We start from the raw sequence: 27,420 nt of genomic DNA, 5'->3' as shown, positions 1-27,420 counted from the left end.
ATTGAGACAAGCTGAAGAAAAAACAAAGAGAAAAAAAAGACGCATTAAAGCCAGGTCGAGAATTTTTCATATATTAGCGTGGTTGTTTAGGTGGCCCAAGTGATATGGGTGTTGTCATTTGAGTGCTTAAACAACAACAAATTAATTTTCTTGGGATTTGAAATTTATTTTTTAAGCACCATTAGTTTTTGATATACAAGTCACAAGCACAGGGAGATATGCCTTCAACTTTATGAGGTTCTTATTACATTATCGTGGTATTATTTTGTGGTTTAATATGTTTTTCAAACTATTTTTTTTAATATTAAATTAATATTTTTTAAGTGTTTTTTAATGATTTTAATGTACTAATATTAAAAATAAAAAAAAATATTTAAAAAATATTATATTAATATATTTTTAATTAAAAAAATCATGCCCTGCATTAAACAACACAAACTTAAATATAATAACTATAGTTATTAGGAAGGACACCAGATCGATCGGGTTTAGTCGCATTAGTTGATGGGGGTGATAAAAAAGAGTGTTCTGGTGGCTTATCTAGTGGTCCAGGCTTTCCGATGACTATAATATAGTGTTTTCGAGTTGTATCTTTGTAGAATTTTCTTATATCAAGTGTTTGATATTATAATAGTAATTGTTTTTTAAAATATTTTTTATTTGAAAATATATTAAAATAATATTTTTTATTTTTAGAAATTCAATTTGATATCATCACAAAACAATTAAAAAAACACAAAAATATTGTTTTAAAAAAATACAGCCTGTCCACCGCAAGAAAGAGGTTAAATTGTGTCACCATGACAGGCCTTCCAATTTTCACCAACCTCATCTTAACACCCGGACTTTTGGCGTTGAGGATTTTTCTATCAACACCAGGCACTTGCTAACATCATTGTATCCGCATCTTGCTCCGTCAACTTTTCACGAGGATTGTAGAAACATGAAGTCAAAAACACTTACTGTAACCATTTCATATACAGGCAAATTGGCCCATTTTGATTAATGCATGAACATAGATGGGAGAACATTTTGGTTCCCGGAGGTCAATAAAAAAGATTTCAGCTACAACTGGGAAAATCTGGCCATTGACCAGCTCGCTAAAAGCTTCCTCTATTACAACCACAACCACCACCACAAAACTGTAACAAGGGGACCTATTATGCAGGGCAAGTATTGATGCCCTTTCTATCATATTGTTTACACTGGCTAAATAAGAGCAGTTTAAAAAAAAAAAAAGATTTTTTAAGTTGAGAAAGAAAATAAAATTAAAGACAGATAACTGAAAGGGGGGAAAATAGTCCATTGGATGGTTCTTTTTACAAAAGCCATGATTTCTCCGTTAAAATCAGAGAGGCTGGTAAGGGGCATTTCGGCCCCTCTCCCATGAGTATATTTCCTCATGACCCTGGGTGGCACTATACAGTATCCTCTCCTACCATAATTGAACCATGAACGTCAATCACCCACCTTTCGGCTCAGCTCCTCCAAAGAATGCCATTCCTTCAGCAATACTAGCCTGATTTGCGACATCGACGAGTTAAATAAAACAGGGAACCAAACATGTCAACCTGCTAACCACAATCCTGGTTGATAACTTAGGATCCGTTTACAGTCATTTCTGGTGAGGATTTAGGTGGTGGTATGAAAGGACCATCGTCTCCGATCATCTGTCCATTTTCTGATGTGCTGTGTAAGCAATCAGAACAGCTTTTAGGACCAGCAGGATCCTTCTCTTTGTGATTTTCCTCACCTGAAGAACTTTTGTTATCGGAACAGGTTCTCAAAATGACAGGATCGTTCTCTTGGTGACTTTCTTCAGTTGAGCCTTTGTTTCCATCCACAGGAGTTGCATGCACGGCAGTTGCAGTTTTTGTGCTGGGCAAGACAGCATGGCTAAGTGTAGAACATAAAGCAGCAAAGACACTCTCTCTTGACTTCGAGTGTTTACCTAATTGCTGTTTCTTTACTAGTTCAGGTTCCTTATCCTTGGAAGGCAATTTCCGCTTCATCCCCAGGGATTCAATAGTTCCTTCATCTTCCTCTGGCGTTTCTAGCTGTTTCTTAGGAGGCGGTCTATAGTCTTCATCATCCTCGTCATCATCATAATCAACAAGCCCACTAGAACGTGGACTACAAAATCAAAAGGAAGACATCAGGAACATATCAAATATTTACAAATGGTTTCCCAGATGTTTTAGCAAGTGGCGATTACAATACCATAATGATGGGTACCCTGCAGCAACTCCATTGGATGAAACTGGTTGAGCTTGTGGTTTTTGGGTATGGGATGCAGAAGCTGTGTCTTCTTCATCGCTGCTTAGATATTCAAATTCAGTAGTTATGGGAGGGAAGTTCTTATCAAAAAGTCTGGGCATACAGGTTCACAAATAGCAAAACATACCTGTCCTCATTGAAATAGTCTTCCTCTTCTTTTTCTAGAGCACGTTCATCATTTCGTTTTCTCGGGTCCAATATGTTACCAGTAATTTTTGCTCCACACTGCTCCAGACACTGCAATTATACTTGTTAGAAACAAGAAACCACAAAGACAATAATAAACAAGAGAAAAATGGGCAAAAGTGAATATACCTGCTCATATTTAACTTTTAGAGACTGAATGGAGCTCAAATGCTCAAATTTGACCAACTCATTCCAGAATGAATCAACTATATACTTGAGCAACGACTTCAGGTTTTCCTGCATGGAACATATTATACTGCAATGCATACTTCTGAACCCATCGAAGATGGAAGGAAAAAAGAGGCAATAATAGAGTAGGCACCTTGCGGATATACTCAAAAAGCTCTAAAATGGTAGAGTTCAGCAGATTATAACGGTCTCCATTGCTCACAAAGGCATCTACAATTGGTTTAAGGAGGTTGTTCTTGACAAAATGATTTATCAAATGCTCATCCTGTAAGTGAAATATAAATTAGGAATATCCAGACACCTATACAAACATAGTTGTCAATAAGAATGCTACAAAAGGGAGATAATGCCAGCATCCACTATATCAGCTACTATATCCATAATTCAAATATTTTAGTGGATTAATATGCCACACATACCGGTTATTTTCTTTTATATCCAACCATGCATGGTTTCATTAAAAAAAGTACTAGTTTCTTCTATATTTATTCTATACTCAATAATTACAAAAATATTTAATCTATCACATTCATCCATGGAAAATGGAAAGTACTGTACAATATACATATCCTCAGATAAAATAACAGTTATAGTACACATTTTGCACTACAGAGATGTTTTCTGTAATCATGATACTGCCTATCCCTCATCTTCACAAGATTACATCACCAAGAAAAGCACAATCTACACTCCAGGGAATAAAAGAAACGAATTTTGTAAATGCAGTACTGCATGGAGAAATATTTTACAGTATTTGGAGGCATTATTTAGAAGAACAGTCAGTTGCCTGATAGATCTGTTAGGGAGTTAATTTCATCAAGGTGACTTACATGGCGGGAAAGGATAGTGCGAACAAAACGAACAGCAGCAACTACAAGGTATTTTTCCTTCCTTCGTGTCAATGTCAAGACTTTTTCAATTACATTATCAAGGAGAAAGTTGCACCTGAAAACAGAAGAAAAACAATCATTTATTACAAAATTGAGAGTATGAAATTGAGTCCTTTCACTTGAAAGTTAGTATAAAAAATTTACTTTATTCTATATGGATGGTGCAGAACGCAGAAGCATAGCAGTTCACATATGTTTGAGAGTATTTCTGGCTTTGTTCCATTCCGAGTGTCAACTCCCTCACCAAATCCTGAAGATTTACAACTCGATGGAGGAACAACTTCATTTGGACAAGATGCTGTTATAACATCAATTAATTGGCCCAAGTGCTTCTCATAGAAGATTTCAATTATATTATCTCTCTGCAGCGAAGAGATACAAAATCATTTTAATTCAGTCATTATCAACATAAATTCACATTAAAACAATATTCAAAGTGTGCATTTAAGGAAGATGTTCAGTATGCATCCAAGCTACTACAACGTTATCCAACAAGTCACCAATTTTTTTGTAACTAATTATATTACAAAACATTGCACCTGCATGTATAAACACAGGCACAATGCACACACCCCAACTGCAAGTTATAAAATAGCAAAATAATTGCACAAGTACCAGCCAACAATGTGCAATCTAGAACCAATAATAAATATACCCAGGAGATGACATAACCAAATATTGAATTAGGTAATAAATATTCAACGCATAGGAGCCAAGGATTTTTTTTCAAGATAAAAATGAATCATTCTCAATGATGATACCAAACATTGGAGTAAAAACAGAAATGAAACAACAACTAATATAATAAAAGAGCCCTCCAGCCATTTTGACATTGGAAAAAGAAACCCTGGAAAGGAACCAGAGAAAAACATCATATCACTGCCAAGAAGACCAGTCTATCCCCCAACATCTGTTTGGATGGAGGTGTCTTCAAAAAAATTCCACCCCTTCCAAAAGTTATACTAAAATCACTTTGATCCGTTAACTTATTAAAGCTTTCCTTTTGAATGAAAAAGGAATATAAGTAAAAAATGGACTAGAGAAATCAAACAGGCTATTTACTTTAACGATATTAAGATTTGGGATAGGCTGACTGCAAGATTACAAATAAAATTCAGGCTCATAGCAAGGCAGGGGGGAGAGAAAGCCAAGCCATCTTTCAGTGTGTAAATTTAAAGTTGAGTTGCAGGCTAAAAACAGAAAACAAGCAGAATAGCAACCAAACAAATTTTCACTACTGGTATATGAACTCCATTTGCCACTCAGCAAACTTAACGACCAAACATAATAGCTGAATGAATTATCAAGACTAGTAGTACCTGTGCTCCTGACAGTGTATAGGAATCCAATAAACTGCGAAGAATTTCAAGAAACTGGCAATGCATGTCCTCTCCAAAGTCTGTTATCATTCCTTTAACCTGTAAGTAAAATAAATTTAGTTCCTTTAACAGATAGGACACGTGCACTTACACATGAAAAGGTATAAGAAAATTCAAAGCACGTGATGCAATACAACATAGAAGTAATAAGCTAACAGTCATGGGAAAATGCAATATACTATAAATAAAATCAGATGCCAGCATAAGTGGCAAAGACAGAGTTATAGAAAACAAACAAATCCCAAAGCATAAAATCACCAAATCACTACATTTGTAGTTCATAGAAACGCTAGGAAAATTCGATTCCAAGGGTGTGGTAGAGCATTTCCTAGTTGGAGTTGATGTGAACTCTTCAAAAACCATAACAATGGAAATGACCTTGACAAAAATTATTTCATATATAGATTATTGAGGCATGGTATACAACTGGTTGGCCATTCAAGTGTCCATAAATTGCTGGACAACATCACCTGAATATGAAATCAACAATTTTGGAGGTGGAGAGGATAATAGATTCTCTTAAATTAAAAGGCATGCAAACAAGGTTTGTGTTGATTTTCTTTCATGCTGCAAATCAGCTTTGTAAATTTAGTTTTTAACATCACATTATAAGAACGCATCCCAAAGTTATAAAAAATGTATAAAAATGTTTATTGAATTGGGTTCTTTAAGCAATGCAATTACAAGATAACTGTTTTTTGTTCATAAAAGCCATACAAATAAGAGTTTTGTCACTTCTCAGGACAGTGATACATCTTATCTAATGGTTTGAGACATCATTTTATGTATTACTTTGCATGTTAAAGAATATCATAGGATTGAGGAATTGTAAACAGGTCACAGAATACATACCAACAACCCTAGTAGCTGAATTCCTTCCTGCCGAACAACATAAGAACGCAGAAGGTTTGGATCCTGATTCAAGAAAAGAATGAGGATATCTGTCCTGCATCCATAAGAATGATTTGCTGTTAGGGGTAGCTAGGACACCATTAAAATTCAAAACAAATATAAGAAACAAAAAAACAGCCAAAAAAATTTAAAAACAAAAATGAACAGCAACCATTACCCAGTTAAGACAATTTTCTTATCTTGATTCTGCAAAGTATCAGCAATGATGTCAAAGATACCTTCATTCATGAGATCCCTATAAGAAATAAGGATTTGATTGTTTTAACATATAAATCTAAAAGAAAGCAAAACAAGCAAGAAATTACTTGGCACTGATATAGCCACAAAAGACAAAATCCTACTCTTGATGCATACAGCTTCAGTCATCTCATACCTAAATAGCCGGAGCTGCTGGACCATCTGCAGGCTCTTGCTTAAACTACAAAACTCGTGCAAGAAATATACCTGTACACATGGAAAGAGGAAAAATATCAATCTGTAGGATATCATGAGATCACACAAAGCTGTATTCATACATAACAGGTAACAGAAAACAGCAACACACTAACCTACCCAGACATTCCAAAAGTTTAACAAATTGGACATCAGCATTGCTGTTCAGTTATGACAATAAATGGCATTAAAGGATGATTCACCAGGTATTTCACAGTAAGAACTCTTTTTCTATGCTGATATATTAATGTAGTGTTGCCCTTAAACTAATTACCATGGAAACGAACATGAATGCCGAACCATAAAAGATATAGAAGAACTTAGAATGTTCCACAAAAACAAATCTATGACTCTAATCCAAGACAAAATTATTTCATAAGAAACAGAATCCCAACAACGAGACAAAGTGTCATCTTCTCACAGATATTTTTCATCAAGAGAAGGAGATAGCATCTAAAACCCAGCCCTTGCACACTAAACCATATTATTAGGGAAGTCTCCAATACCAAAAGCCATAATGCACAAGAACATCTGAAATAATAATATCAACAAGGACTTTTGAGCTCATCTTAGTATTAAATTCAATGTGCTTGAATAGTTCATACACAATATGGTACAGGGAAGTCACTGTCTATATACCTAGAGCACCATCTAACCCACTAAAAAATAAGCGATCTTCAGCAAATTTGAAGTCATTTGAAAAACGTCTTAAGAAAAAAAGTGATTTTTGAGAAAGTGAGGGTGCACAGCACAGAAGAAAAATTTCACAAGATGAAATAAATAATTACTTATCGATGTTTATACCATCTTCAAGGTTGCACTTTATCTATCAACTGACAGATCAAACATGGAAAGTATTTAGATGTTAACGATTACCAGATTTTTCTTTGATTCAGCAGACGTGGAAGGCGATCTCAACCTTGCAAACAATTCCTGAATAAAGGTACTGTCATCCTTTAACAAAGAAACAACCTATACGAGAACACCACAGTTAGAGTTGAACTTGTATGGAACTTATAATTTAAAGAAAAATGAGTTTTTTAATCTTACGACAGCATTATTTCCATGAATTATGGAATTCAGATTTGCAACTGTGCCCTCATCCAATACTCTGGCCAGAACAACATCCTAAAAGAGATGATAGGATGTAAGAACTCCTATGCCAAACAGCAAACTGACTCGTCCCAAACTTCAACATTTAAGAAACAAACCTTCAGATAACCAACTCTGTACGTCTGATGTATCTTTGACAGGACATGAGGATCTCTGATTGGTATGGCCTTAAACAATAGAGTAAGTGTCAGCAATGCACAATGACTTTTTCACTAGACATCTTCACCCCCCCCAAAATCCCCTACAATATCAGTAATATGTTACCTCCTTGAAAACGACGTGCTCTTTCAAAAAATTTCGATGATGTTGGATATGAGAAATCTCAGGATCATCTAAAAACAAAATTCAAGATAAGTTAATTATGAAGATCTATTTTGCAAAGTATCAACCAATTATAACTCTTCGAATAGTACATTACCAAAAATCTCTAAAATGAAAATTTATATCCCGAGGCTTGCTATGTCCAATGTGAGTGTGGTTTGACACACAAAGTGCATTTTTTGTGGGGAAAAGGAAAGAAACATAAATGGAAATATTAAAAAAAAATTGAACCTTGACTATATGCAAAAAAACAATAATGATTTTAAACTGACCAGGCAGCTTAGAAACAAAACCAATCACAAATGCAAACAAATGGTATGTTTTACTTTGACCAAGAAAGTAATTAAAACTTATATTATCTGCCTATAGGTCTAACTTAAACATCAACCAAGACATAGTTCAAACTGCTAGCAATATTAAAATTAACTTGTGCAAAAATTTGCTTGGCAGATCCTATGGTTGTTGATGTTAGAAGGAAAAATGGAAGTTCCGTCTATATTAAGAAATGGAAAAAACACAACCATAAAAATCCTAACATAAAAAAAGAAAGAGATGAAACAATAATGCTTGAATGCCAAATGAATTAAAACTAAAATAATGAAACAGGACCCAAAATCTGTCAGACAGTTGTTGTAGCAATGACCAAAAGCGCTCACCACTATCCTGTAACCAACCATACAACCAAAAGTATGCAGAGTGTATTCTATAATATGCAGATAATAATTCAATTTTTCAAAATTAGATTCATGTGCAAAGGATTAGAACAGAATGTTAGGAACCAACAAAGAAACTGAACTTACACTCGAGTGAACCGATAACATCCATGATCAATTCATCCCCAAATATCTTCTCAAAGATTTGAGGACTGTTGAGCATAACTACGGGTGACAAAACAACATTCAATGTCAGTCAACAAGGGGCAAGCAAACACACAACAAACAAATAAATACAACACCAGGAAGGATTACTCACTGATCCCTCTGACTATTTTGAATATCATGTGAAGACCATCAATGTTTTCTAGGTCTTCACAGATTCTGAAAACATCCATCAGCTTCCGGAAAAAATCTTGCTGTGAGGAAAACAAAATTAACAGAGAATGAACAATTAATCATGTTAACTTCTCCAATAAACATTCAGATGCACCATCCTTTACAAAGATCCAATATCAGTAATTTCTGCTCGCTGTCAGCATATAGCTAGACAGATTTTGACAGCAAGATGATATGTTGTATTATTGTGAACAAGATGCAAATGCAACCACTCTCGGCAAGCATGTTTCAAGTCATATGTCCAAAATATACACAAAGCAGCTTCAGAAACTACATACAACAACATTAAACCACAGTTTTCTTCTGTTCTGATTTGATACACAAATTGGCTTTAGACTTGAGAAGGAAACAAATCCCAGCAAAAATTAATATTGCATGGATTATATAGAGCCATAAGCCTAACTTTCAGTGATTACTTGAAAGTTGTAGATGGCCCATTTCTATTTCGTTTAGGCTTTGGTGCTGAGGTTTGAAGATCTTCTAAATGAATATTGATCACATCAGCTAGTAAAAAAAATTCATAGAAAGGATGCTATAAGATAAGTAAAAGTACTATGGTATGCAGGAAATAGGAGCTGAGAAAATATATGTAATTAATGGTTAGGAGTGTTGAACCAAATTTAAATTTGATCAACAGTGTATTGTCAAGGCACACAGTAACCAAGTCAACATGACAAAAAAAAAAATGCCAGGCTTACATCGTTCAATATTAGCTCTGTCAGTCTCATCTGATCTGCGATGCCACTCTCAGACATGGTCTGCAAAGCAAATCCATTCAACTTAATTACAAGATCACCCAAGACCATGTAGGAAATAAAGAGCTCAAAGCGATCCTGGTCAACATGTTAATCTTTTTATTTCCACATCAATAACATACCAACCTAGAATCTACTCAAATCCTGTATTTAGGAGCAAGGAACTAAAAATACAAAAAATCTAAAGAATAGCATAAACACCAGATGGAAATTGCAAACCAGTTTAACTATAATATAGAATGAGAGAAAAGGGACTACTGCTGATACAGTTCAATGGACTAACCAGAAAAAATTAGGAGGCTGTAATTACTTTTCCTTTTGAGACGTAACTACAACATAAAAATTAATCAAAGGAAATAAGAATAAAAAAGAAGTAAAACCTTAAGTATTAGAGGAAGTGTAGAATGTTCAACAGCAGGCAACTCTCTCAACTCACTGTTCATGCTGTGAAATGCCTCACCTGCAAATTTTAGAAAAGAGATAAGACCACAAATGCTCCAAGCAAAAAAATAAAGAATAACATAATTCTAAACCAGGGAAAATCAAGAGAATATCTACAAGTAGTCAGAAGTCTCTGTTTGTGGGAAGACTGGAGGTGTGCTTCTTAACAATTGGTATACTAAAACAATATTGTTGACATCCTTCAATACCAATTGAAATTTTTGCTGTATGTTCTCACGCTCATTCAAAATTCTCCTTCGTTTAGACAACAATTGTGGGCAAAAATATTGTTGTGATACAAGAATACATCAAACATATAGTGGTGCCACGATGTCAAGTTATACGTTATTGCTTTGTTATACAACAGACAATGACATTAAAGTTTCTCATTCCTGAGTATCAAGGAAACATGATCTTCATCCCCGGAATAAAAAATCACCTTGTAGCTGGTCCACTTCTGCTGGTTACACCAAGGCATCCAGATAGACCAACCATGACTAAAATTTATTATATTTAACTAAAGGCACACAGTCAACTCAAGCAAGTAAGAACTGCAAATCAGGACCATTTAGATAAGTATAAAATAGCAAACGGCTTGGGTTGCTGGTCTAAACACAAGGTTCACAGGCAAACACATAAAAGCAAAAAATCATATCCAGACACTTAGAAAAGCACAAAACAACCAATGAATTGGGTTGCACCAGATAATCCAATATGTCCTTTCATAGTTAGGGAAAATCCAGAATTTGGTCCTTTAGGGGAGGGGGGGGGCCTTTTAGAACTGATTATGAAAACTTGAACCATATATGCTGCTTGTTAGAGATTCAATTACTAAAGACACAATTAAAAGACAGCTGTCTTTTTCCATAGCAGATACATTATTTAAATTGAACAGAATACTTACTGTTTAGAGTACTAAAGTGTAGACTTCTTTGCACACTACAGATATGATCCCTAAATGAAGTAAACATGTTTCAATACAATCACATTACTGAAGAGCAAAGAGAAAAATAAGTAAAACAAAATCAGATACAAATATAAGTTGTTACCATATGTAAGAACACCCTGTAGTCTCTTGGAAGCTTAGTGCTAATTCTGTAGAAAATTCTGGATCTCTCCATGAAATTATTGTATCTGAAAGAATAAGTGCAGAAATCATTTGATCAAAACTGAACAATTCAATCAAGGTTCACATACCAGACAATGCAGTTATAGTATTAGTGAATGACCAGCAGAAACACACTAGTTGTAATTTCTGGGAACACTCAAATACCTTCTTGTTTTCTGTAAATGTCATCCGGGGTTATACGGTGCAAAAGCAACGTCTCATTGTCCTCTTCATCAATAACATACAAGCCTAGCTCTTCTGATCTCTGCATCATAGCAATTGCATTTGGTAAAGCCCATGATATGGTTAATTAATGATTTTTATAACAAAATCAATTTTCATATATACAAATTAACATTCGAGTCAAAGACTTGAACAGACCTCCAAGTAGTCAACAGTAACATGTCCGGTCCCTTGGTCATCCCATTTCCCATCATCATTCAGACGGTAGACCTTCACCCGCTGCAATTCCAAAATGATAGCTTAATGGGTCATCTATAAAGGGCATGCCCTTATCACTAAAACTACTGCAATAACCAAAAAATTACAGTATACAGCACCTTAAATCAAAGTTAATTAGCAAACAAAATTGGTTTGTTGTCAATAAATCTCCACTTGATCAAGGAATGAGGCACAGGGAAGGCGTAACAGGTCATTTTTACATGTTATACCACTGATAAATCCAAAACTGTAAGCCTGGAGATTTAGGAGAACTAGCTTCCCGTGTTAACTACATAGGTCACCAGTCCAGTGAGGAATTTTAAATCAATAATCAAGCCATCCCAAAGTTCGTGGTTATGCTGCTTTGTAGCATGCATATTTAGCCTAGATGCAATCTCATACGACAATAGGCAAGTTCTTTGATTGCAGAAACCAACAAATAAGAGAGGAAAGAAAGTGCCAGTCAAAAAAAGAAAAAAGGGTGAATGGTGAATAGTGAATAGTGGAACAGTGAACAACTAAGGTGATAATGGTGCATAGCCACTCCTGCTTCACTGATTGAAATTTATGATTTATCAGAAGAACTTGTTTAAAAAGAATCCTCAACTTGGTCACTGAAAAAGTCACAGCTAATGCTCCAGAATCCTGACCATGATAATAACATGGACCAATACACGTCTAGCTAAAGCAAGACCAAAGGAGCTCCCTCTGGCCCATGTCATGACTGAATCAAAATTCAAAATGAGTTCGGGTTGAACTCCAGCAAGCCTATGAATAGAAGTGACTCCCCGATTTCAAACTCTAGAAAGTTTTAAAAAATTTAAAGCGGCAATTTTCTTTCTAATTCAATGTTACCCTTTAATCACAAAACACTGTAGCACATAATCTACACTGGGCTTCAATCTTTTAAGCATCTTTCTATGCAAACAGGAGGATATCTAGCCTACATCCTCTACCAGTAGTATCAAACACTTCAACGGCATAAATTTGCAAAACCAACTTCAAAAAATCTCTGCACTTAGACCTTGAAATTGTTAGCCCCCTCGGTTAAACATACTCATCTCAACAAAACAAGTCAATACCTGCTAAAACCCCAATCCAATACTGACTTCACAGTGCAATTAATGATAAAGCCAGCCAACCACGAATACCAATACCAGCTAACTAACAAGACACCTAGTCCAATTCAATTACAACAGTCACGCTTACATTACCAAGATTAAACAGTAGATTCAATTAACGCTACCAAATCAAATTATAAAAACCATAAACGAGGAGCAGAATCAGGCTTTTCAAGAATTAGTAATGGTTTCCACAATCTCCAATTTTAGGGCAAAAAAAAAGAACTAATTGCGAAGCCCGACTGGAGTTGCACGAAAACGGACTGACCTGCATCGAATTGGAGTTCGCTTGCGATTTCTCTTGCGCGCCCATAGCAGCGGCAGCAAACTCCTTACTTTACGATTCAAATTCAAAGATTTCCCGATAAATTCAATCAGACTAGTCGCAGTTAACTATAAACACGTTAAATTAGGGTTTATTGTAGGGAGAGATAGTATGCAGTATCGAAAAAGTTAAGAGCTCCAGGGAGGGATCAATAGCAAACCCTAACTGCCATGAAAAAGCTAAATTGAACCTTTCGATTTCTCTCTCTCTCTCTCTCTCTCTCTCTCTATTCGTTTCTGTGCAAGCGTTTACATACATTGAAATTTTTGCAGGGTTATTACTGCCCTTGTCTTTGTTGAATTTTACGGAAAAGCCACAGGCCTTTTATTTGTCTGCGCGCATTGTTTTCTGATAGAAATCATCAAGTCATCCCTCGGGTTTCAGCAGTCGGTCGAATCAATTTGATAACTGATGTTTTTATCGGATTGATTTTGTTGCTCGTATATGTATATGTCTAGATATATAAATAAATCTCGATAAAAAGTAAAAAGTAAAGTTGTTTTTCCTACCCATGATTTTTTCATTTTTAGCTTTTATCTAATTTTCTAGGTCTCTGTAGCTAAGTATTTTATTGATTGTAGTAAATTTAATTCAGATAATTTCTAGCTAAAAGACTTGCTTAGCTATCTTGATTCTTGCTATTTTAAATTCCCTTATAAATAATATTTCCTCTCTAACTTTGTCAATGGTTTTTTTTTTCTTTTACTACTTTCATGTAGTGACTTTAAACGTGTAATTTTATGTAAACCATGAAGTTATAGTTTTCACGTAATTAAATTCAATATTTTATTATTATTTTAAGTAGTTCATGATGACAAGAAAATTTTAAAAAATAATATTCTTTAATTTATATAATAGAACTATAATTTTTAAAATTAATGTTGACACAGTGTAATGTAGTGATAAATAAGATTATAAATAGCTTGTAAAAATATCCATTTAATATGTATGTACATATAAGATGGCAAAAAACAACTAAAATAGATTGATTATGTTTAAATACACACCATTAAAAGATAAATATTCGAATAAGTAGTAGTTAAAAATTGAGAAATTAGAAGGAGGGGCTCAAGGCAAGGTGGATGGAAGTAATGTCAAATGATCTACTCTTATGGTTTATGCTTTGATTTTTTATTTAAAAATATTATTGTATAAAAAACAAGTATTAAGTGTCTTGTGAGGTTAAATTGATAGAAATTATAAAATATAATGGTCTACATAGAAATTACTCATAACTTTAAATAAATTTTCAAATATTTTTATTTATGTATGGTCACAACTATAAAATTTAATAGCCCGTTTAAATTTACAATGCATGTCATGCTGAAAATTATATTATAAACTTCATGCCCATTACATACAAGATATTATTATGATTTTTTTGATAATCGAGACTAATATTATACTTGAATTATGAATGATTGATTTGTGATAGTTATAGTTGTAAATAGGATTCAAAGCCTGGATAATTGAGTAAAATTTTATCATTTAAAAATGATCAAATGCTGTTTTTTTTTTATTATTTTAGCTCGCATCACCTAAGTAATTAAGGCAACTTAAGTTTTTTACCCTCTATCTTGTTAATTTATTTTTTAAAAATATTAAAAAATATGTAATTAACTAGCCAAAACCAAGTGAAAAAATAAAAAATCAACCAGCTAAAATCAGGCCTGAGAAGAGTGTTCATCTCTAATTTAGATGTGATGATAGTTATGCTACATTGTGTGTATATAGTTGCTACAGTATAGTTGTGGTTTTTTTTATGATAAAAAAAATAGTAAGTTCTTCATTTCCTTCCTTTTCTTTGCATTATAATTCACTCGCTACAGTAGCAGTAGTAATGAATTATAATTCACTAGTATTAAAAGATTTAAGGTTTGTTTGATAACGCGGTTTACATCGCATTTTCTTAAATTTTGAATTTCTTTGTTTAAAATAATTTTTTTTATGATTTTAGATCATTTTGATATGCTGATATCAAAAATAATTTTATAAAAGTAAAAAATATTATTTATATATATTTTAATATAAAAAAATTATTTAAAAATATAACCATCACTATATCTTTAAACAAGACTCGTCGGCTGTTACTGCTGATGGACATCCCAAAAATGATAATTTCACCTGCAGATCATGAACACAGGGATAACATTAGGAACGAAATTAGTATAGGACTGACATTGAGATGATAGTAGAAGTGCAAGGACGGAATTCACGTTCAATCCCTTTCTTTCTTTTTTTCTCTCGCGATCCACGTTTGAGGAGTGGGTCCCGTGTCTCCCTGTGATGAATAGGCACACACAAGATTCCTCACAGTGGCAAATTGCAGCACGTGTAATTTACTGCTTAGGTATTCCTGTCTGGTCTTTGCTCAAGGTTTTAAGATGACATAGCGGTTAGAGTTTGGTCCAATAATTGGAGAACAGGTAAACAATCGAATTTGGGTAGCAGGAAACAAGTACTTTTTGGGACCTGTGATATTAGTTTGGAGGTGATCAAAGCGTTGGAGAAGTGCCACGTTGGATGAAATGATTGGCTATTGTGTTGGACGGTGGCGGTTCAAGAAAGAATGGTTCGCTTCCTGAGAATAAAAAAGACGGTGAAAAAAATATGTTTCTTTGAAGATATAAAAATAAAAATAAATATATTTTAAAGATAATTTTAAAATTAATTTTTGCATTTTAAAAACAAAATGTCCAAATAAAATATGTCTCAAAAACAATACATGTTATTTCTTATTACAAAATATTATTATAAAAAAACTTTGAACCCCAAAAAATTCCAACTAAAATAAATAAATATAAAAATAATTATTATTATAATTTAAAAATCCAACTCAGTAATCAATCTAAACAAAAATCGAGTCAGTAGTCAAGTATTCGGTCACAAGTAAGGTTAACCGGATTTAGCATAAAAATAAAAATAATTATTATCATAATTTTAAAATATGATCTAGAGATCAACCCATAACAGGACTTACGTCACAAGCGGAGTTGATTGTTAATTTAGGTCATCATGATGATATAAATAATTATTGTCATAATTTTTAAATCTAATTCAATGATTGACCCTGGTTAAGGCATGAGTCACGTGTCAGAATGGTAAATACAAATTAACCAGGGGTCAACACAAGATAAGGTTCATATCACTTTCCAGGAAAGTCACCCCGGTTAACCTGGATTTTTTAAAAAATAATAAAAACAATGTTGTTTTGATCAAGTTTTTAACTTATATTTTCTTCCAAGTTGACCTGAGTTTTTTATTAGATCAAGCTGAGTAAGTTATTTCTAAACTTTTTTCAAAACTTTGAATAGTTCATGTTTTAGATCAGCCCATCAAGTTAATCATGGTTTTTGTAACTATGGTTATTATAATATTATTAATTTTAACACTTGATATAATTTAAACACAAAGTAAAAATTATCTAATTATTTTTTTAATATATAGATTTGATAACAATACAGAGTAAAATATATATTTTTTATATCTTGTTTTATCTTCTGTTGACCATAACTCAAGTCTTGAATTTTTTATTTAAAAATATTATCATCATTTGAGCATCAATTTTTATGTTAAAAATAATCTGGCCTGCCTTGCGATGTATCATAAGCTGTTAATCTAAGTTTATTTAATTTAATTTTTTAGATTTTTTTTTCAATTTTAGTCTTTAATATTTGATTAATTAGAACTGAACTCTTTATTTTATTTTGATTTAGGTTTTATGGGTTTATTATGGTTTTATTTTTTAGATCATAAAATATTTGGTCTAAGTCAATTCTATATATCATTGTCATAATATTTTTTTTTAAATATTCATTAATATATTATCACTATAATATTTTAAATTAAAATTTTTATTTTCTAACATCAATTTTTTTAAGGATTAAAAAAAAAAAATCGAACACCGGCGTATCACAAAAAAAAGAAATTAGATTTATAATTTTAAAAAATACATAGTTAAATGAAACTAAGCCTACTGAGAAAAAATACCGAGGATTGGAGTAATGATTTTTTTAAATTTTTTTTAATATAACCATCAAACTTTTTTATCATCACAGTCAAGACATTTTAAGTTTAAATTAATATTTAATTGCATTTTTTTTTAAAGGTGTAGATTGAAAGCTAGATGACCACAAATTTACTTATGATCAATTTGGCAATACCAAATATATCTCGTGCAAACTTTTTGCTCTGTAATTTACATTGTCCTGGCTTGCATTACGAGTGATAAAAATATCATTGCACTGTAACAGTCAAATGAATTTTAATTATAAAAACAAATCCTTTTCTTTTTTAAAAAATCATCAATTACAACAAACTCCTATATATATATACACATACACACACATTTCAAGAAAAAAAATGAAGTATGCAAGGGTTAGGAAAAGAGAAGTCGAATTGTAGTATAAGAAAGCTGGTTTGAAAATATTTTCACAATAAAAAGTCATCATGCAGCCTTTTGTTTAGTTTGTTTTTAAGGTTATTGCTCAAATGGTGATGTATGTAATTTTTTTTATAGAGGTTACGTAGTCTTTTATAATGGTATTACGATTATTTTGGTAAACTCTTTTTAGCAGCGGATTGATTTCCATGATGCAACAACAATTAATATTTGACAGGTTTTTTTTTTCTTTTTTAAAATATAATATTTGTGATTTATTTTTTATAGTTGATAATTAATAGTTTATTTAATTTAATTTATTTATTATTATTATTTTTTTATCATATTATTAAATTAATTGGACTTCTTAGATCTAATCAAGCTAATAACTCAAGTCTTGAATTTTTTATTTAAAAATACTATCATTATTTGAGCATCAATTTTTATGTTAGAAATAATCTGATCTGCCTTGCGATGTATCATAGACGATTAATCTAAGTTTATTTAATTTAATTTTTTAGATTTTTTTTTCAATTTTAGTCTTTAATATTTGATTAATTAGAACTGAACTCTTTATTTTATTTTGATTTAGGTTTTATAGGTTTATTATGGTTTTATTTTTTAGATCATAAAATATTTGGTCTAAGTCAATTCTATATATTATTGTCATAATATTTTTTTTAAAAAATATTCATTAATATATTATCATTATAATATTTTAAATTAAAATTTTCATTTTCTAACATCAATTTTTTTAAGGATTTTAAAAAAAAAATCGAACACCGGCGTATCACAAGAATCTAGTTTTACAACTGTAGCTTCTTATTGTTGAGTTTTATTCCCATCTCATTTTTTTGTTACTTTTCTGCCAGTCCCTCTGTCAATGTCAATCCTACAGAGAATCTGTGCCGACACAGGGCCTCTCTTCTGTCCTCCCAACAAAATTCAGATTTTCATCGTGAAACTATACTTGTAGTTTTGATAGTCCATCATTCGATAGCCAGCTAGCATTCACAGAAGAGATGACTGTCAGGTCCGAGGATGACAGATTCCCTATACCAGCACTGCATGGGAGTGTAAATGAGATGACTGGAGTATACTCGCAACATTTTTCCAAATATACATTTGCACGGGCAAGATAAATCTGCTGGTAAGTACTCCGAGTCTGCTGACGTCGTAGATTTTGCAGCAACTGGTGGGCCATTTAGCTACTGTTTTACATTATTATTTTTTAAATTGTTTTAATATTTTGATATTAAAAATAATTTTTTAAAATAAAAATAATAATTTTAATATATTTCTAAAAAAAATTAAAAAACAATCAGTACTTATATTTCCAAACACCCTCGATATTTGACTTCCATACTTGCAGAGATGATCATCTTATTTCCTAGGTTTGCAAAGTTATGCTTCATATCACGGATTTAATGTGTTTCAAGTCTCCTCTTTCAAACTGTTCTGATTCTGGGACTTCCAAAGCAGCAATATTCACCTCTAACCTCGGCTAAGGACTCAATCCCATCAATTAGATATTGCTGCTAGTGCCATATGTGCAATTAGATATCGACAGTGTCAATGTAGGATTGTCATCAGACATAGCAGCATTGCTAACCGATTACTGTTTGCTGATAAATGAGTGCATGATTCTGCAGAGGTTTCTCTTCGTGGTCACTCTCTCTTCTCATGTGAGATCTGTCCTAAACTCATACTGGTAAGATTCACTGTCCGAGCTAACCTCGTATATTATTGGACAACTTAGTTATCCTGATCTGATCATGAGAATTATTTTATCAGAGTTTTGATCAGTTGTGTCTTCCACTTCCTGGATTCAGGTTGAACAGGAATGTTACATGAAATCTCCCTTTTTCCTTGCAAGATGTCCGAGTTTGAGTGTCTCAAGTTCCACCACTTATGCGTCCTGATATTTGGCTTTTATAATTCCTGGCTTGTCTTCTGACACCGTTTTTTTTTTTTTTTTGGTGTTTGACAGTGTCTTCGTTAAGAAAAAAAATAACGAAGACACCTAGCACTTCGGTATTTATTGCACACACAGTTCAGATTTCATGGAAGCTGTTAATTGCAGGAAAGAAGACGAAGTGACGACAGTGTGTAGCACAGCTTTTTGTGAGCCCAAACATTCAACACACCAGGCTTTTTCTCAAGTAAACAGTGAAAAATTAGCTAATTTTATTTATTTTTGTTGCAATGGGTGCCAATGTGTGCACAAATCAAGGAGGGACGCTTTCCACATTTTCATTGAAACCACCCCCAGCAAATTGTATGCTGATGCGCAGGGCATGATTCTAATATCTGGGAATCTGGTCTGTGGCGTGTTTTTACTATACCTTAGTCTATATTTCAATCTTAGAGCTTGGAAGAAGAAAAACCCTCATCTATAATCTCTGATGCTGGAAGTGGAATTGTAATGAATATTATTAGGCAATTTGTATGTGTCCCTCTTTTCTTTTATCACCGAGAAAATGTAAAGCTCTCTGAAAATCAAAAGAATAAGGATCTAAATAAAAACATAGATCAAGGACCTATCTGTAATTTGTGAAAAAGGGGGGAGGGGAATCGTTTTTCAACAAGCAAAACGGTACGCGCCATGCGACATGAGTACAGCAACAAATAAGAAAAAATAAAGGAAGGTAGCAAAAGTAGCTCAACAGCCGCACTTTGATATCTCCGCCCCTTTCAACGGACTTCTCAAAGCCCTCTCCCTCTCTGAAAACCTCATAAATTTTTTTAAAAGACCTTCCATTTATATAATCTCCCTCTTCCACAACTCTCTAGCATTTGCTCTTCTTCTTTCTTGCAATATGCAATCCTCGGTAACTCTCTCGCTCTCTCAGCCAACAGCAGCCTCAACCATTCCCAAATCAAACTACTCGGTTAATCACTCCCTCCCTTTCTCCCCCTCTAAGCCCATAAATCTCCGTTTCTGCGGTCTTAGAAGAGAAGCATTTTCAGGCTTCTCTTCTCTCTCTCGCTCTCAATCCCCCCAAAGTAAAATCCATTCTAATAAAATTAACAGTGCAATCTCAGCTTCTTTATCTGATAATGGAAGCGCGCCAAAGTCATTTGATTATGATTTGGTCATTATCGGTGCTGGTGTTGGCGGCCATGGTGCCGCTCTTCACGCTGTTGAGAAGGTAGTTACCTTCTTAACTGTTTTCTTCTCGCTTTTTAATTGTTAATATTAGAAGCTTAGATTAAGTATTTAATTGATTTCTACGTTTGAACTTTTTTTATTTATTTATTATTATTTAAATCACATTGATCTTCATCTGTTGATTTATTTTTGCTCTCTCGTTATGTAGTGAAGCTCAGACCATCTGTGCTTTAGTGTGACTTTTTTTTTTATACTTATTTTGTTTGAATGTTTGTGATCCTCACCTTTTTATTTGAGTCATAGTGATTTTGAGCTTTAATTTTTGTTGATTAATTTTACAATCTTAGATTAATTGTGCCTACGATAACTGTACAAGCTTAGATTAACTGTGCTTTATACAATAACATAATTGTTTTTCTTTTAATTTTATTTATTCTTTATAGCCGAGCTTTAGTGTTGCTTATATGCTATTATTTGCTATTTGAACTGAGTAGAATAGGTGTGAATCTTGACAAATCTATAATTACAGGGTTTGAAAACTGCTATTATTGAAGGAGATGTGATAGGGGGGACATGTGTGAACAGAGGTTGTGTTCCTTCAAAGGCGCTTTTAGCTGTAAGTGGCCGGATGCGTGAACTACAGAACGAGCATCACATGAAAGCTTTGGGTTTGCAGGTAATAGAGGATTTTCATTGTTCTGTTTTGTTTTTCTTGTTCCGTTTTTTTTCCTATTTGGTTCAATGCGGGCAAATAATGTTATTTTATTTCGTTCTTGGAATTTGTGAATAGGTTGCAGCTGCTGGATATGATAGACAAGGAGTGGCAGATCATGCCAATAATCTTGCTACAAAAATTCGTAATAATTTAACGAACTCGATGAAGGCCTTGGGCGTGGATATATTGACTGGTGTTGGCTCAATTATGGTGAGTTAACATTCTGTCACTCGGTAGCGCCAGAACCATAAACAAAATTCTCTTACTTGGTCTACAAAAAAGATTTTTTTTAGAGATGTACTATGGTGCTGTGATTTGGATTTTGATGCGTCCCAATGCCTTTTATTTTTTATTCATCCAGGGCCCACACAAGGTGCGATATGGGAAACTTGATTCTCCAGGCAACATTGTGACTGCTAAAGATATAATCATTGCTACTGGTTCTGTCCCTTTTGTACCCAAGGGCATCGAAGTTGATGGTAAATATTCTGTCTTTTTTCATTATTACACAATGATCAACCATTTTCATTAAAAGTTTGATCCAAAGCAGTTCACATAATAAGATGCAACACCCTTTTGAAAGATGGATGCTTCTCCTCCTGTTCAATCCCTTTTTTTTTTTTATTCACATCAATGTTGCAACTTGTGGAAAGCATGTTTGCAGCTTCATCCTCCTCAGCATTACAGCCTCATCCTCCTCAGCATTACAGGAGCGTAGCATGCCTTTTGTGGCAATACTATGATATGGAATCTTCTAATTTCTGTGTAACGAACTGCAGGGAAGACTGTAATCACAAGTGACCATGCACTCAAACTGGAGTCTGTTCCCGATTGGATAGCAATTGTGGGAAGTGGTTATATTGGTCTAGAATTCAGTGATGTGTATACTGCCCTTGGAAGTGAGGTATTGCCTTTTTTTCTTCTACGTTTATGTTTTTTTCCCTAAGGTCCATTTAGAAAATACTGTTGCCGAGCATTCTGCTGGGAAAGCACAGCTTGATAAGCTAACAATTCCTTTTTTCTCCCTTTCATGCTGTTTAATGATTCCTCCTTACCTCTTCCCTTTTCTCACTTCAAGTTTTTTTATACATGACTTTGCTACCCATTGGAACCCAGCTTTGCATGGGAAGATCCTTCCCAACTTTTTGCAGTGCTTATGTGCATCTATCTAAAAAGCTCAACATGATATGAGCTTTCCAATGTAATTAATTGTATATATTTCTAGGTGACAAGCTATCTCAGTTTCCACCATCGCAGAATCCTGGCATATTATTAGTTTGCAGTTTATATTCTCACATTTAAATTTTGTTAAACGATATATATATGAGGTTCAGTAGCTGGATGCATCAGTCCCATGCTAACACTTCAGTGCATGGACCTTGAATTCAGGAATTCCCTTTTTCATTAAGACATGAATATCCATTAAGGCTCTACCTTGATTCTTTTCCTTCTTTTTTTCCTTCTTTTTTTTTTAAAAGAAGTGAGCAGTGCCAGGTAGTAGCTTGTATTTATTGATCAATTTTTTTCATTTGGCATCATCATTGCTAAGATTATTTGTCAGAGAAATTTAGATGTTCTGAACTTCTCTTTGCAGATAATTGATGTCATTGATTGGGTTCATTTGCAGGTCACCTTTATTGAAGCCCTTGATCAGCTCATGCCTGGATTTGATCCTGAGATAGGAAAGTTGGCTCAAAGGGTCCTAATTAATCCACGCAAAATTGACTACCATACTGGAGTATTTGCAACCAAGGTAATCAGAATTTCATATTCATGCAGCTTTTTGGTCCTTTTAGTGATGATCTCCACTTCCTTTTGTCTTTCGTTCCATAAACATCATCTTAATTTTTGTTATTCACAGATCACTCCAGCTAAGAATGGGAAACCAGTTACCATTGAGCTCATTGACGCCAAGACCAAGGAACCCAAAGATACTCTAGAGGTATGTTGTGAATGGTTTCATTTAAATTAAGTCTGGATGTTGGATGCTGTATCCATCACTATTAGTGCCTTGCAGAGCAAAGTAGATTGCTAAAAGACTTCATTTCTATATGTTTTTCAAGGAGAAAACGCCTGCCTGTAAAAATTTTTGAGCATTTTTTTTTTAATCTCCAGTCATGTACCTCCACAAAACAACCAACTAAATCATGAACTTATTGAATGAGATACAGTCAACGAGCATCCCTGTCCCATTCACAGAACATAACGTCGCTAATTTACAGATGGACCTCTGTTATGTTTAAGCCTGTACGGTTACAGCTTCTAAAATTTGGAATTAGTGCCATTTACTTCCAGACACCTCCTGCAGTTCAGGCATGGTCATTTGCATACACTCACCTAATTTAAACATTAGTATTCAGTATCATTTCACTGCATGCAAATTTCCAGTTTTCAAAGGATGTCTTTGTTTGTCTTATGATCTAAATCTCATCTCATGGCATCCATGGTAACTCTGAATTTGCTTTTGCTATAGGTAGATGCAGCATTAATTGCAACTGGAAGGGCTCCTTTCACAGATGGTCTTGGCTTGGACAGTGTATGTATCCTTTGATGATAGTGCTGCTTTAATAAAATAGATTTGTCTCCAGGAAGAAGGAATTGGTTTTAATTCTCTCTCTCCCCCCCCCCCACAGGTCCATGTAGAAAGGAAACGCAGTTTTGTTCCTGTTGATGAGCGAATGCGTGTCCTTGATTTTAAGGGGGATCCGGTTTGTTCAATTATTTGCTAATGAACACATTTTAATATATGGCTGTTGCAAATCATTATTAATATCTGATTTGATAATATCAATGCTTAGGTTCCTCACTTGTATTGCATTGGTGATGCTAATGGTAAAATGATGCTTGCTCATGCAGCCAGTGCACAAGGAATTTCAGGTTAGTTGCAAGTGGATCATTTTTTGTGACCTCAAATCCAATGCTTGCTTCTACAGTTGTTTCATCTTTTGCATTAATTCTTGACACAGTGATTGAACAAATCACTGGAAGGGATCACGTGCTAAATCATTTGAGCATTCCGGCAGCTTGTTTCACTCACCCTGAAATCAGTATGGTTGGATTGACAGAGGTAAATGCTAAAATCTTGCAATTGCATTCAGTTCTATGAATGTATAACGTCCTTTATTTACTCCAGGATTTATGATCAAGTTAGCTGAAAACAACTTCTATACGAACAGTTTGCATTCTTTACATCCTTTCTGACTCTCAAACAAGATTCTTATTTTGCTTTACACATGAGGTTTTGACTGAATACTTAAATTCACAGCCTCAAGCAAGGGAGAAAGCTGAACAGGAGGGTTTTGAAGTAAGTGTTGCCAAGACAAGTTTCAAGGCCAACACAAAGGCCTTGGCAGAAAATGAAGGAGAGGGGCTAGCTAAGGTTAGATTCCCTAACTCTTCCTCCTCCTCAATTTTCCTTTGCAAACATAATTTGAATGATAAAAAAGATTCACTACCTGATGTTATCTTGTCTCATTGGATAGCTATGGATTCGTTCCAAAACTACTCTTATGATACCTGAACTATTGACTAGTTTGTTTTGCATGTTAGATCTAATATGATCTCTTCCATAGGTTATGAGCATCATGAAGTTTCTTAGCTGTTGCTGGAACAGTAGTTGTAGTAATTCTTCGCTGCTGTTAACATATTTGTTTGTTGTTTAAGGACTGCTAAATTCACACTTATCAATAGTGGTCTTAAACAAGAGTTTCTCCATGTGGATGGAGACAAAATGCAGATTTTGCAATAAAATTTGGCCAGGCCGAGATTAATTAATCATAGATCTATTATCAAATGTTCAAAATAGTTGAGATCATCAGTAGTGTCTCATTGTAATGCGGCAACATTAAATAATACAACTCACTAACAACTGCAATTTCTGTGGACCTTAGTTATTTATTTCCTTAATCGGTTGCTTGATCTTCTTCTTCTCTAGCTGTTATTATGTATCACCATGAAGAAAAATTTATTTTAGGAACTGCTCAAGAATCTTTTTGGTTGTTTTGTGGTTGCATCTACTTGGCAATATGATGTTTGCGATCAGTTGGAGCACAAACATATGTTTCTAGTAGGCCCCTATTGAGTAACTGATATAGATCACACTCAGGATTATGAATTTTCATGAGTACTCAATTATTGTGTCGGCTGCCCCACCAACAGCTTAATTTCTGGATTGGATGCTATAACATGGGTTCGGAGCCTGCAACTGCTTTTCTGAATCCAATAAATTTGTATTGAAATGTTATTGCTATATTTTCATATGCTGACATGTGAGGTCTTTCAGTGTTTATATGACCCTGTTGATCAATCTATTCTCACTAACTTCCATGATTGGGTACTCTTTTACTTTCTTGCAGTTGATATACAGACCTGACAATGGAGAGATACTTGGCGTGCATATTTTTGGGTTGCATGCTGCAGATCTCATCCATGAAGCATCCAATGCTATAGCTTTGGGCACTCGTATTCAGGTATGCTTGTGCATCTCTATTTATGGTGTACAATGCCCTTTAGAATGAACTTATTCATTAAGTTGGATGATTATTATCAGGGTGCAACTTCTATTCCTTAATAAACTCGCAACTCTATTTTGTCCATCAACTTTCTGTCTTGAAAATGCTTCTTCAGAGCTCATTTATGTACATGCATCGATTCTAACCCCCCTTCTTTACTAATTATATTTGGCACAATGCAGGACATAAAATTTGCAGTTCATGCACACCCAACACTATCAGAAGTTATTGACGAACTTTTCAAATCAGCAAAGGTGAGCTTCTGGATGAACACATACTTGTATCATCTTATCACTCCATCAAAGAAATGGCACACACCTCCATGCATGCGTACACTGAGCATGGCCATGATCATCCCATTTGTTTGAGTTTCCATGAATTTAGAAGAACAAATCACATGCACCTTCATGATTTCAAAGTTGAGATAATTCCTGGGTTTATGCTCATATTTCATATAAGCTTATCTTTGAACTTAAAATGTATTGAAGACGTGTGTGTACTGACACAAAAAGGTGATGGATAAACCTCCCTTGAGGAATAGTTTCCACAATTTTTTTGCAATAAACTGCTTGCTGTAGTATATCAACTTTTTTCAGCAAACTGCTGTCTAATAACCCCATCCTGATACATGTTCACCCACAATTGGTGGTTGCATGTATTTATCAAGCCGAAGAGAGCGTCTTCGAAGTTCAACCTATTGACAGTTCTTATTTCATGGGGCAGGTTAAAGCTCATGCTTCAGGCCCAGTAAGTGAACCAGTTGCTGTCTAAGCATCTCAACTGTGGAGGTAGACAAAATTTTGAAGAAATTTGCTTGTATTAGGAACTATAAAGGAGGGCACATGCTAGAGAAAAATCCATGAATTTATTACACTGCCAGAAGAAACGTCATCAGGAGATGGACTGTTGCAGCCTGAAATCATTTATAAGTTGCTCTGTTGTTTTATTGTATCCACCATTGCCTTGGAAAGATACTCAAGTTCATATATTACTTCCATTTTGAAACTTGTTTTGATTATGATATATTGGACAGTTAATAATCTACTCCATTAAAAAATGCCAGAGTTCTTAGCTATCACCATTTTAAAACTCTTGTGTGCTTGCGAGCGTCCCTGTGGTATCTTTTTTTTTTACTTGCTCATGGTAGCCAGATTAAAATATCTCACAAAGATCCTCCTGTGGTTGTTGATGCTTGTTATCAGGTATTAAGATGACAGACCGTCAGACCCACAAGATACATTCCATCATGAGTAGGACCTTTCGCACTCCTTTGTGCCTGTTACCACAGGTTTCTCTTATGATGACTGAACTATTACTGAAATTATAACAATTAAAAAGATTTAGATGGCGGTGCTTGATTCTCCTCCAGCAAACCCATCTAAACGCGCCTGTTTCTCAATGACTTGGCCTCGTTCACTATCGGCGCTAGGTCTGTGTGGTTGCTGCAGCGCTGCTCGCACTTCCCACCTCCTTCAAAACTTGTGCCTTTCGAAACAGGGTCTATGTGATAAAAATCTCAATTCGCTCCCTGGGCTGATGGGGACGCCTTAGTAAGGCACCGTTTTCTTTTCCAAAGCTGCTGGATTGCCCGTTACATGTTCTATAATTTGCCCATGTATAACCTATTTTGTTTACAGAAGTCCTTCTTTTGATAAAACAAATCCTCTCCTGAAATATATATATATTAGTGTTTATGTTATGTGATTTTTATTCATGTAAATATGTTTAATTTTAATAAAAATTATTTATCTTTAATATT

The 27,420-nt window shown here is 34.1% G+C and overlaps 2 protein-coding genes across 4 annotated transcripts; one reads left to right on the top strand and one right to left on the bottom strand.

The window, feature by feature from the left end:
* Nucleotides 1–1,066: 1,066 nt before the first annotated feature.
* LOC105114981 (serine/threonine-protein phosphatase 4 regulatory subunit 3) lies at nucleotides 1,067–13,197 on the bottom strand. Of its 3 annotated transcripts, XM_011011741.1 has the most exons (25): nucleotides 12,886–13,197; nucleotides 11,437–11,517; nucleotides 11,221–11,320; nucleotides 10,997–11,081; nucleotides 10,852–10,901; nucleotides 9,887–9,966; nucleotides 9,450–9,509; nucleotides 8,672–8,771; nucleotides 8,500–8,577; nucleotides 7,643–7,710; nucleotides 7,477–7,545; nucleotides 7,316–7,393; nucleotides 7,142–7,237; nucleotides 6,207–6,277; nucleotides 5,991–6,068; nucleotides 5,774–5,867; nucleotides 4,862–4,960; nucleotides 3,687–3,904; nucleotides 3,483–3,597; nucleotides 2,786–2,917; nucleotides 2,593–2,700; nucleotides 2,405–2,514; nucleotides 2,221–2,316; nucleotides 1,952–2,133; nucleotides 1,067–1,878 (listed from the first exon to the last, which is right to left on the bottom strand). In XM_011011741.1, the coding sequence occupies exons 1-25, from the start codon at nucleotides 12,928–12,930 to the stop codon at nucleotides 1,784–1,786; spliced, it is 2,388 nt and encodes a 795-aa protein (XP_011010043.1). In that variant the 5' UTR covers nucleotides 12,931–13,197; the 3' UTR covers nucleotides 1,067–1,783. The 3 variants fall into 3 exon arrangements, with proteins under 3 accessions (XP_011010043.1, XP_011010035.1, XP_011010052.1); XM_011011733.1 differs by having other exon boundaries at nucleotides 1,067–2,133; nucleotides 12,886–13,196; XM_011011750.1 differs by lacking the exons at nucleotides 10,852–10,901; nucleotides 11,221–11,320; nucleotides 11,437–11,517; nucleotides 12,886–13,197 and having other exon boundaries at nucleotides 1,067–2,133; nucleotides 10,997–11,083.
* A 6,757-nt stretch (nucleotides 13,198–19,954) lies between these two features.
* Nucleotides 19,955–26,742, top strand: LOC105114975 (dihydrolipoyl dehydrogenase 2, chloroplastic). Its single transcript, XM_011011721.1, has 15 exons — nucleotides 19,955–20,475; nucleotides 20,965–21,111; nucleotides 21,226–21,360; nucleotides 21,512–21,629; nucleotides 21,930–22,054; nucleotides 22,778–22,903; nucleotides 23,012–23,092; nucleotides 23,624–23,686; nucleotides 23,784–23,858; nucleotides 23,949–24,027; nucleotides 24,117–24,217; nucleotides 24,416–24,529; nucleotides 25,506–25,619; nucleotides 25,844–25,915; nucleotides 26,385–26,742. Exons 1-15 carry the CDS (start codon nucleotides 20,143–20,145, stop codon nucleotides 26,430–26,432), a joined length of 1,731 nt encoding a protein of 576 aa, XP_011010023.1. The 5' UTR covers nucleotides 19,955–20,142; the 3' UTR covers nucleotides 26,433–26,742.
* Nucleotides 26,743–27,420: the final 678 nt, after the last annotated feature.

This window comes from Populus euphratica, unplaced genomic scaffold (genome assembly GCF_000495115.2).
Source record: "Populus euphratica unplaced genomic scaffold, PopEup_1.0 scaffold5.1, whole genome shotgun sequence".
NCBI lineage: Eukaryota > Viridiplantae > Streptophyta > Magnoliopsida > Malpighiales > Salicaceae > Populus > Populus euphratica.
Note: the sequence above shows the minus strand (reverse complement) of the source record. Positions and strands in the feature narration are given on the sequence as shown.

Excerpts from the sequence above, each read along its gene's own strand:
- LOC105114981 (XM_011011733.1), bottom strand. The coding sequence starts at position 12,930 with ATGGGCGCGCAAGAGAAATCGCAAGCGAACTCCAATTCGATGCAG. Across the intron at positions 11,321-11,436 it reads TTACTGTTGACTACTTGGAG|AGATCAGAAGAGCTAGGCTT; the intron begins GTCTGTTCAAGT and ends GCTATGATGCAG. Across the intron at positions 2,317-2,404 it reads GACTATTTCAATGAGGACAG|CGATGAAGAAGACACAGCTT; the intron begins GTATGTTTTGCT and ends ATATCTAAGCAG.
- LOC105114975 (XM_011011721.1), top strand. The coding sequence starts at position 20,143 with ATGCAATCCTCGGTAACTCTCTCGCTCTCTCAGCCAACAGCAGCCTCA. Across the intron at positions 21,112-21,225 it reads TGAAAGCTTTGGGTTTGCAG|GTTGCAGCTGCTGGATATGA; the intron begins GTAATAGAGGAT and ends ATTTGTGAATAG. Across the intron at positions 21,630-21,929 it reads CAAGGGCATCGAAGTTGATG|GGAAGACTGTAATCACAAGT; the intron begins GTAAATATTCTG and ends AACGAACTGCAG.